Here is an 11,901-nt window from a genome sequence, read left to right on the forward strand (position 1 = left end):
ATGGATGAAAAAGTGTGAAAGAATTGAGGAAACAATGAAAAGACTGCAGTAAGATGACAGAAAGCACAAACTGCAAAGTTAAAATTAGCAGGACACTCCACTGTGAGCAAACTGCAGCATAACAACTAAAAGCTTTTTATCTATTTGAAAGTTCAAATGTGCAGCCAACACTCTTAAAAATATAAGAAGCGTGTCAAAAAGCATTCAAGTAATGCCATAGGAGAAGCACTTAGTTCCTTAAAGAATTTTTCAATGGATGGTTCCTTGAAGAACCATTTTTCTAAATGAGATATCCCAGTGTGAAGAGCCTCCTCACACAATGTAAAGTTATTATACTAATTAACAGAGTTTCTTACAATCATGTATGGAAGCCAATAACCAAAAAAAACTATTATTTTTAGAAGAGTATACACATACTAGCATGCCCAAATAAGAGTAAGGAAAGTGAAAGAAAAAAGAAAACAGCATATTATATAAGACTAACCGATGTTAATAATCCTGTAAAAAGTAACCGTATAAAATAAAAGCATAAAATAATATTGTGAGAAGAACTGCTAAAATTACTGGGTTCAAATAATAAAGGATACTGCTTAACGCTGCTACTTAAAAGAAAACAATGTGCTTTAATGCAACTGACTGATTCTACACACATGCACGCACACTAACATGGTCAGAAATATGTGGTCACACATTTGTAATACTTTTGTAATTAGGTGGCTTGGCTATTTCAGTTGTATGCATCACTAACAGAGGCAAAAAATGAGCATAAAATCAACCAAAAAAATAGACAGACCCTGGCAGTAAAATGGGTCAAAGTGAAGAGCTTGGTCAGCCAGGCATGCTGTTACTGAGAAGTGAAGAAAAAAAAAATATCTAAAAACCTTTGTGCCCACGAGTCATTACTCTATACTACAGCACTAACAGGGTTAGCTCATCACTCATCTGAAAGGGTAGACTCCATTATTCAAGTTTCATCAGACATGAAAATCTACCACTTAAGCCCATAGTGAGCAAAAGACTTGGTCATTTTTGAATAATAAAACATAAAAACTCTTTCTGCTTGATTTTCATCTGTTTCCTTTTTCTGGATGTTTTAACATACTGGCATCAATGCACTAGCTTAACCTGCTTATGAGTAATAACTATAATTGATCGGCTTCACTAATGCTCTTGGGGCTGAATGGAAGCAAATCCCCAATCTTAATCACAGATGCCAACTGTGCCCATCACAGATGCCAACTACGGCAGGGACATTGGGTTTTTCACCCTGGCAAAACTAAAGAAGTTAGCTCAAAGATTAACAAAAGCCACAGGGGAGAAAATGCATAGAAAAATGCTGCTATAGTGAAATTACATTTTACAGTAGTGATTTTAATAATGAAAGGTCACTATGACAACCAGAACAACTGTTTATTTTCCTCATGTGTGTGTTTCCCTCATAGGTTTTATCCTTGTCACCTAGGATTGCCACAGAAAAAGGTCTGAAAATGGAAACAAATCATCTTAAGAATGCATATTGATTGTGTTGAACAGCTGAACAGAGTGTGGCTCATTTAATGGTGATAGTGACCATTTATGACCTGGAGGAGGACAAACATGCAACCAATATCACAGGAAAGGATCTCTATAACTGACAACTATTAATTAAAAGACAATTTTGACAAGGACAATAGGAGCATTCACAAGTGATAAGAGATGATAGACGTTATTAGTTGTACAGATAATTTTAATATTGTTTTTTATATATATATATATATATATATATATATATATATATATATATATATATATATAAAAAATATAAAGACTGTTTCAGACATTTCCGTTTGGACACATTTTTGGTCCATTTCAACTTCTAGTGGGTTATAAGTACAGTTTTCGATGTCTGAGACACAGCAGCATGGCCACTACAGCTTGCATGCACTCGTCATTCACATATACAGCATTTGCATGGCTGAGCAGAGTAGCAAGAAAGGTCAACAGATATCCTTTTACCAAACAGATAAATTAGCCACTGTGTTCAGTATAAACATAATTTGTTAAAGAGCAGGTACATTTGTTTATCCTCGATAGCATTCAGAGTTGTGATTTTGAGGGAATTATTGATAAAACATGTCCTTGAGTCATTAATAAAAGGTTCACAGCAATCATTAATTTGGAAATTATTAAAATAAAGTATAAAGTAATTTTTAACTAAGGCCGGCAGGCTTAGGTAGGAAAAGTTAGGCCTAATGCTTCCAGGCAAGAGGGTGCCCATGTCAGGCACTGTTGCAATTGTTAGAAAGCCTTGAGAGATAAGCAGACACCTGCACATAAGAAATACTGCCTGTTCGGTAAAATCAAGCTAGCTTTTTAATGAGGAAATAGATAAGCAGTGAGCAGGAACGAGTCGTAACTCTTAAATAATTAGGAAGGTGCCGAGCTGGAGGTCAAGAAGGCCCAATATGAAGAGTCATAAAAAACTGTCTTTGTCTGACAAAGCATATAAGTGTCAAAAAATAAATTGAATATAGCGAATATAATGATAGCCAATGGGAATCCTAGGATGTTCAGAGAGGAGTGAAAAAATTACCCCAGGGAGGGGGATGAGCACATTTGAAAAAAAAGATTTGGCTGTCTGGGAACCATCTTGTCACCTGAAACTTAACAAATGAAGAAGAGACCTCCTCTCACTCAAAAGAACCACCAGCTGAAGTTTTTCATCTTTCTTTAACCTTTTGCAAGAATGCCTTTTCTTCTTTTTGACTTAATTACCCTTTTTTGCATTAGAGAACAGAATAAATTAGCATTAAAACTTATCTTGGAATTAATTGATAAGCAACACGTTTTTTTACACATCGCCTGGGACTCGGGGCTGAGGATGGGGGCGCTCTGAGTCCTGTCAATTTAGTGACAGTTACAAACCTAATAGACCAACCAAATCTGTGTGCAGCACAGAATAGTTAACTCAATTTTTATTTGACAGTCATTACTGAGAGAATGTGTTTTTCAATGTAATTTTTATTTATTCTAATGGCTTTTTTCTATTGGCTTATTTCACTGTATGTTGTTGTGTGACAAATGGGAAAAAAAAAACTTGTCTATTATGTAAAGGCCCTACACTTCAGTGTGGGTCTGGGAGGCTCTGCTGCTCTGTGTGTGCTGACATGAACAAGAGGGAATGTTTTAAATGAAAAATCTGTTAATTTAAAAATGATACAGTAATATTGTACAGTAATACACAGATCACATTCCATTTTCTCAGTATGCAATCTGATCATACTATTACGAGACAACAGCAGTGCAAAGTGATCACATTGTGCATTATCACAAATGTGTATGATAGCAAAAACAAAATAATTCATGAATCATTTACATGTATTCATCCATGATTTGTTTCAGAACTTCCTACTTTACTACACACACAAATTAAATGCCTGCCATCTGAATAGCACATCAAAAATTCTCAGTCTGCTTCCAGATGAACCCTTTTTCAGTTCACAGCTTTTGGGAATGGATTCTATGATGCAATGAGGGAACTCACCAATAGATCTACTTGAGCTTACATTTACATTTTTACATTTATGGCATTTGGCTGACGCTCTTATCCAGAGCGACTTACAATTTTATCATTTTACACAGGTAGGCCAAGGTGGTGTTAGGAGTCTTGCCGAAGGACCCTTATTGGTATAGTGTAGGGTGCTTGCCCTGGTCGGGTATTGAACCCCAGTCTACAGCGTAGAAGGCAAAGGTGTTAACCACTACACTAGCCAACCACTAGCTTGCTTTCCTATTCTTCTAGCAGCACGTCAGCGCTGTCCTGTCAGCATGTCTGTTTTAACATTTCACCTTTACAGACTTTCACTTGGTCTTATATAGTTCTTGCAGCATGAGATGCTGTTAAATAAAATGATAGTTAAAAGATGTGTTTAATGTTGGCTCATGTACTGCAGCATATTTTTTGGACCTAAGTGGTGACCAAATCTACCTTGCATATTTCTATTTTTTTTCCCCAGCACGTTTTTTTAACAAGTTGGTTAACATATATTATAACACGAATATATGAATATATATTATGTAAGTTATGGATATATATTATATAAGTTATGGAACTCGCTCCCCATTTCCCTGCGTTCCTGCACATCACTCAAGACTTTTAAATCTGAACTGAAAACACACCTGTTTCGGACTGCTTTTAATAACTCCTAATTGTTTTATATTATTTTCTGCTTTATCTGACCCTTTTTCCCCATTTTATTTGTACAGTGTCCTTGGGTGTTTGAAAGGCGCTTTAAATAAAATGTATTATTATTATTATTATTATTATTATTATATACAATAGATAAAACAAAACACATAAAAGCAAGCTACCCAAGGATGTGATCTTGTAAAATCTACATTTTTAGCTTTAATTTATACCATTGGATTTTAAACAGTAGTTGTATTAAACTTTACTGATTAAACCTAAGAAGGTGCAAACAGAAGAAGGCACAGAAGAGGGAGACAGATGTGTACCTTTATTTCCTGTATAGATGTCTCTGTATCTGTAGTGACCGATGAGTCTTCACTTAATCTACATGAAGAAGTCCCACCAAGTGAGGTAAGAGTGGCAGTAGATAAAGTTGATCCCCGAGAGGAACCCTGTAAAGACAAAAAATAAATTATTTATGTGAACTGCAAATACTCATACTGGCCTTATATATGAACTGGTTTAACCATGACCACTGACCAAGCACGGGGGGGGGATCTTTGTTAACCTTTTTAAAAAACATTTTTGTCTAACCTGTTATCTAACTGTAGACATAATCAGATTTAGAAAAATCAGAAGAGTTAGTATAGTAAAAAAGTTATGTATAGTTGGGTTCTCATCATGCCATGCCATGTCAGATACAAACACTTCAGGATGCACATTGTAAAATCCTGTAACCAGTATAAACTAAGGGAAAACATCATCAGGCGTAAACCCCAAACGCTCCAAACGTCCGTTGATACGGATGCTGGTATTTGCCTTAATAAACTTAAGCTAAAACACACCATCATGATCATCTGATCATCATCTATTACGTTTATTGAGTACACTTGAATAGATGCAATGTAGTCAGGCAATAAGCAGATTGTTATCTTTTGTTATGATACTTAGTAAGACTTGAAGACATTTCTGAGGATGCCAATGTCATTTATATTTAAACGTGTCAAAAATGTATTTATTAGTAATATTATCAACACATTAAGAGTTAACAACAAAAAGTAGAATCTGTTCTCCCATCCTAAAAGTAGTACTTTTTTTCTTTCATTTTACATGAAACAAACAAGCAAAAATTCATACATTCAGGAAAACAGTATAGTCTTCTTCCACATTTCCCTCTCTTTTATTCAAGCCACCATCACAAAAACAGCATGTTAGAGTATGGCAAACCAAAACCCCTGCAGGACACGTTATGCAACTGAAACCATTCCTTTGTGTAGGGCCATGCTGTCACACCTCAAGCAGTCTCCTACTGACGTTTGGCAAGTCTGGGATGGTCACATGATCCAGGTCTTTGGGAAGGCAAGTTCCGACAGCTGTATCCCGCAAGAAACTGGCCACTGAGTTGCTGCAATTATCCTGGAAACCACCAGGAGGCACCAAATGACCTAACTGACAAGATTTTTGCATTCAGAACTAAACCTTAACTAACTCTGAACTAAATTATCTCTGCTATTCAGTAACATTATTTTAAAAGAGAAAGAGAGCAAGAGAGAGCACGAGCGAGAGAGAGAGAGAGAGAGAGCGAGCGAGGGAGAGAGAGAGAGAATATTTGACAAAGACAGGGAGAAATTGTAAACTGCAGAAAGTAAATATTCACATGTAACCATTAAACCATTACATTCTGACTATAATGATGTTAACTTTACAGCAATACAGGACACAAAACTTTTTTTTGTGGTGCTCAGAATCAGCCATTTAAAAAAATTAGCCATAGTAAACCCAGCCGAGATGCCTATACTATCTGCGTAAGGTGTACAGTGCTCACCACTGGGCTGGAACAAGTGGAGCTCACTCTGGAGGACATCCTGTCGCTTGAACCCAAAAACTCACTGTACTCAGACTGCTATGAAGATGTAAACACATCACAAGCATGAGGAAAAGGAGAGGGAGAGACAATGAACAGAGAGGCAGAAAAGATGATTAAAGTGAAAGAACATGACGTAAAGGGTGAAATATGTAAACTGAAATTAGTCCTTCTAACATAGTGGATGCACAACACATTCATTATCTTGAACAAAGTGTTAAATATTGTCTGCACTGCTCTTTATATTAGCACCTAACTGAGCTAAAAATGACCAAGACTTGTGTGCTAGAACATGCTAAACATTCAGTTTGGATGCATTATATAAGTTTATTGTTATTTAAACCATGCTGTTAATGATGATGATGTGTTTAATAGATAAGCCTTTGGTGTTGTAAAAAAAAAAAAAAAAAAAAAATCTTTGAATCATTATCCTAATATTACTTAAATTAGATCTGTCTGTTTATTACAGTACAATACAAAGCATACACATGCATACATTGTGATTAACTGTTTTATGATCATGTTCATCCTGTCATTAGTAAATGACTATACAGTAAATTATGTACAGTACTGTGCAAAAGTCAAAGACCACACTAACATTTTTTACATTTCTGATCAAAATGGCCATTACATACATATCATTGATTTTTCAGCAACAAGAAAAAGTGGAAAACACATTTAGTAGAAAACTCAACAACTACATATAATTTGTGGGGGGTTTTTTCAGCATTGAGTGGGTTTATGGTTCTTTTCAGGATACTCCCTTTCAGATGCAATCTGCAAGTATGGTTTTCCACAGATGCACCATGGTTAGGAGATCAATTTTGTCCACAATGTTTAATTATTTTGTGAAGTTTGATTTTTCAACTTTCCTTTACTTTCCCCTTGAATATGATAGTGGATCATTTAATGTAATCTCCATAGAAATATCTTGATTTAATAACTTGTACATAATGGTCATTTTAACTGGAAATTAGACAAATAAAGCATAGACTCTGCATATTGCACAGTAATGTACATTTAGGATTTACATTTTGTAAAAAACCTCATCACATCAACCTAAAAAAATTACTTTATGCAGTAACAAGGACAAATAAAAATTTGGGACACAGTGCAGAATGTAAATAAAGACAGAATGCAGTGATATGCAAATCACGTAAACCATATTTTTAAGGAAAATACTGCAAAGACAACATATCAAATGCTGAAAGTGAGCAATTTCATTGCTTTTTGAAAAATACATGCCCATTTTGAACTTTTGATGCCAACAACACATTTCAAAAAAGCATCACCTATATCTTCTTTTAACACTACTCTATAAGTGTTTGGGAACTGAGGAGACCCACTGCTGTAGTTCTGAAGGTGAAATGTTTTCCTGTTTTTGTATAGGATTTCAACTGCTCAACAGTTCAGTTTCTCATTTGCTGTATCTTTCATTTCATAAATGTACACAATGTTCTCAGTGGATGACAGGTCTGGACTGCAGGCAGGCCAGTTTAGCACCCCAACTCTTAATACAGAGCTATGCCATTGTAATACATGTAGAATGTGGTTTGGCACTGTGTTGCTGAAATAAGCATGGTCTTCCCTGAGAAAGACGATGCCTGGATGGCAGCAAATGTTGCCAAAACATGTATATATCATTCAGCATTAATGGTGTCATCACAGATGTGCATGTCACCCATGCCATGCACATTAATGCACTCCTATACGGCCATGAATACTGGATGGTATACTGGTTACTAACCTGTTGCCAATTAAACACCGGGTGGTTTTTAGTATTACACAACTTTACCAGGCTTTTGCTGCCCCCGTCGCACCTTTTTTGGAATGTCTTGTTGGCATCAAAATCAAAATGGGCATATATTTTCAAAAAAAAAAAAAGTTTCAACATTTGATTTGTTGTATTTTGTATTATTTTCAATGAAATATAGGGTTAAAATGATTCGCACATCATTGCATTTTTGCGTTTTTGTTTACATTTTGCACAGCATACCAACTTGAGAAATGGGTTTGTAATTGAACTAGTTTCATTCAACCTAATAAATTTTTGTTGAAAGAATCATTCCTTCAAAGTAATTATTTAGGTTGACTAAAATTAGTTAATTTATTTGTTACCACATGAAGTAATTTTTTTCTTAGTTCATTTTTACAGTACAATGTCAGAAAGCATGTCCATCTTGTCATGTACGCAATTTTTTCTTACAGCACGGGAACTGGACCGCCAAGAGCTACTGCAGAGACTTTCTTGTAAGGATTCCTAATCAGTATGAGAGAGACATGAGCATAGTTGGGAAAACACACAACACCCCCAAAATACACTTTGTTTGAGGTCAGGCAAGGAAGATACCCATTGTTACTTTTATGTGACTAAAGAGTAACAGCCTTGAACTAAAGCTCAAAAGAAAACAAAAATCGCACTGGGCATATGCAATGTGTGTGGCATGCTAGTTCTGTTGTTACTGAAATGCAATTGTCTTGAGTTGACAGCATCCCACAAACAAAAACCCTATAAAAAAGCTGAGGTCTGTGGCAGGGCTGTGAAAAAGTATTTGCCCTCACCTGTTTTATTCTTTTTTTTTTTTTTTTTTTTTTTTAAGATCATCCTGCTAATTTTGATATGATAGACAACACAAGTAAACACACAATGCTGCTGATGATCTTTCCATTTATAGAAGAGAAATATTTATTCAAAGCCTATAAATCACCCATGAGTAATGCCCCCTAACTGCATGAACAGCATGTTTAAAGTCTTGCCACAGCATCTAAATAAGATATTTCTTTCAAGCAGTTTAGAGGTGGACTTGCTAGTGTGCTTCAGATCATGGTCCTGCCCGATTAACTGCATTTGAGCTTTAGGTCAAAAACTGACCTACAGAACCAAAGTAGCCCCAGACCATCACACTTACGGCAACATGATTGACTGTTCGAATTATGTTATGATGGAATGTGGTGCTAACCTAACTGCCAGATGTAACAGAACCCATGTCTTCCAAAAAGTTCCAACTTGCACATCAGTCCACAGAACATTATCCCAAAAGTTTGGGGGGTGTTCAACATATTTTGGCAAATGGGTGATTTGTCTCCTTTTTGATCAGCAGTGGCCTTGCAACTTTCCCATAGATGCCATTTTTAATGTCCGTCCTCTGGTAGAGCCATGTACACTGACCTTAACTGAGGCAAGTGAGGCATGCGATTTTTTAGATGTTCATCTGGGTTCTTTCTTGATCTCTTGGAGGAGTTATTGATGTGCTCTTGGTGAAATTGTGGTAGGCTGGCCATTCCTGCAAAGTCCCCCACCATCTGTATTTGAAACTCTTTCGAACGTGGCATCATGTGCTGCTTGTTGAGACCTTCTTGCTTTACATTGCCAGACAGGTTCTATTTAAGTGACGTTTAGATTCAACAGGTCTGGCAGTAATCATACATGGTTGTGGCTAGTGAAATTGAACCCAACAGTCAATAGAATTTGATTCAATGGTTGATTTAGTAGCTAAGGGGGCAATTACTTTTTCACATACGCCAAGTACAGCTGAAAAGCATTTTTCCTTCAATAAATGAAATCATCATTTAAAAACATCATTTTGTGTTTACTTGGGTTATCTTTTGCCTAATATTTAACATAGTTTGATGATCCAGAAGTGTGACAAATATGCAAAAAAATAGAAGTAATTGGAAGGGGCAATTCGTTTTTTTAAAGCACTGTATAAGATAAATCATCACATTAGTAGCAAATCAAGTAGTGGGTAATGCATCCCAAAATCAAGTGCTATAGAGTAAAATGAAAAGACCACAAGGGGAACCACCAACTGTTAATGAGATCTGGAAGAATAAAACATTCTGCTTTCATCACTTTGTAATTTAGAGCTCTGGGCACAGAAACATTACAAAGTTTATGATGCCTCCTCATGTCACTGATGAGATTTTTTTATGAACATCAAACATTATAAGTATAAGTAAGTGATACTTTTTTGATCCCACAACTGGGGAAATTCCACCTCCGCATTTAACCCATCCGTGAAGTGAAACACCACATACACACTAGAGAACACACACACTAGGGGGCAGTGAGCACACTTGCCCGGAGCGGTGGGCAGCCCTATCCACGGCGCCCGGGGAGCAGTTGGGGGTTAGGTGTCTGGTTCAAGGACACCTCAGTCGTGGACTGTCAGCCCTGGGGATCGAACCGGAAACCTTCCGGTCACAGGGCCAGATCCCTAACCTCCAGCCCACGACTGCCCCATTCAGACCCCCTTAAAAAGACCCACATTCAGACCAAACTCTGGCCACCTCCCCAGGAAATAGGATGGTTATAGGTTTTGTATAAAAACCAATAAAACCACACTGCTTCAAATTCTAACAATTCTAACAACCATGTACTGATCTCAAGGCAAGCTAGGATTTTTTTTTAACTATAATTATTGATCATAAATTAGGGCTGCAACAATCACAGCAACACTTGAAGAATGGCACGCCAAGTGATTTGACAATGGCACTGCACAACCACTATATTAAAACTAATTATATATATATATATATATATATATATATATATATATATATATATATATATATATATATATATATATATATATATATATATATATATATATAAAACTAAAAACAGAACTTTCTGTTGGTTTCTCATGGCTTTTCACTTTCAGAAAATGCCAAGAAAATGAACTATTGAAATATATACCGCTTACATTGTGAGCACAAACAGTTCTGAGGTTAGTTGCAGTGTTCAGCTTTACTCTGACAGAGCTGAGTTTGGTTAACTCAAAAAAGACTACATGCAGGCAGCATAGTTCCAACACCCAGCACTTCACAGCAGACAGTTAGTGGTGCTACTAACCCGACTGGACTTTGTGTTGTAATCATCATCATAACCATTGCTCTGCGGGGAAGAGCGTAAGGATATGCACAACATTAATGTGTTTTCTTCACCACCAAACGTAAACATATTACACAGAGTCTCCTCAGTGTTCCCAACGTACAGTTTGAGAAGAATGTTTTTTCTTCTTCTTCTTCTTCTTCAAATTCTTGTATGAGTATAATGACGACACTTGGGGGAGCTATGTGGGATGGAGTAGGATTTGAAAAATTAATATTACACTTAAACCAACCACTACCAAATCAAAAGAATCATGACAATTTCCACGCAGCTCAGACATTTCAGGCAGTCTAATATCATTCCCATGCATCAGACTCAGAGGTTAATTTTAGTGCAGTGATTCATTTGTTAACAGTCAAGCCCTAATTTCCTAAATGCTGTGTGTAAAACGTGTGTAAAGACATGCAAAGTTGATCGTTTTACAGAAGTAAGCAAAAGGTAGGGTTAGGAGTCTTGCCCAAGGACTCTTATTGATATAGTGTAGGGTGCTTGCCCAGGCGGGATATTGAACTCCAATCTACAGCGTAGAAGGCAGAGATCAGCAGTAGAGCTCAATTAATACTTTTTCCTGCACTCTCAGTGTGACACAAAAGCACACTAGAATTGATGGAAACGTTTGTGTGTTAATAATCACATGCTTTTTGAAAAGCTTTCTAAAGAGGGACACAACTCTTGTCTACAAATATAAGTAATCCCACCTTCAACCAGTCAAACCATGAAACAACAGAGCTGACAGGATGGACAAATAAAAAGTACAAAGAGGAGGGAGGAAGAGATAGTCAGTTGTTTCTAAGTTCTGTTATTTGTACAAGAAAGCATTCAGATAATCAATGACCAATAACTCTCTCCACTGTTGAGTCTCTCCATCAATAAGCTGTATTTTATTGTGGAACCATGCATGTTTATTTTTTGCCAGTTTGTTATCAGTATCAATTTGGTATCTTTTGGGTCAAAAAGTTCAAGAATCTTTGTTTT

The 11,901-nt window shown here is 36.4% G+C and overlaps 1 protein-coding gene across 13 annotated transcripts in view; it reads right to left on the bottom strand.

The window, feature by feature from the left end:
* Positions 1-11,901, bottom strand: part of lrrfip1a (leucine rich repeat (in FLII) interacting protein 1a) — a 73,382-nt gene that overhangs the window by 27,249 nt on the left and 34,232 nt on the right. For 7 of the 13 annotated variants that reach the window (XM_037539443.1, XM_017706617.2, XM_017706618.2 and 4 more), the window contains 6 exons: positions 11,030-11,107; positions 10,888-10,929; positions 8,239-8,292; positions 5,994-6,071; positions 5,462-5,617; positions 4,495-4,620 (listed from right to left, as the gene is read on the bottom strand). In XM_037539443.1, coding sequence (XP_037395340.1) covers positions 4,495-4,620; positions 5,462-5,617; positions 5,994-6,071; positions 8,239-8,292; positions 10,888-10,929; positions 11,030-11,107 — 534 coding nt within the window. The remainder of the gene's footprint in view (positions 1-4,494; positions 4,621-5,461; positions 5,618-5,993; positions 6,072-8,238; positions 8,293-10,887; positions 10,930-11,029; positions 11,108-11,901) is intronic. The other 6 variants (XM_017706616.2, XM_017706615.2, XM_017706608.2 and 3 more) reach the window with 5 other exon arrangements.

Source organism: Pygocentrus nattereri, chromosome 6, assembly GCF_015220715.1.
Source record: "Pygocentrus nattereri isolate fPygNat1 chromosome 6, fPygNat1.pri, whole genome shotgun sequence".
NCBI lineage: Eukaryota > Metazoa > Chordata > Actinopteri > Characiformes > Serrasalmidae > Pygocentrus > Pygocentrus nattereri.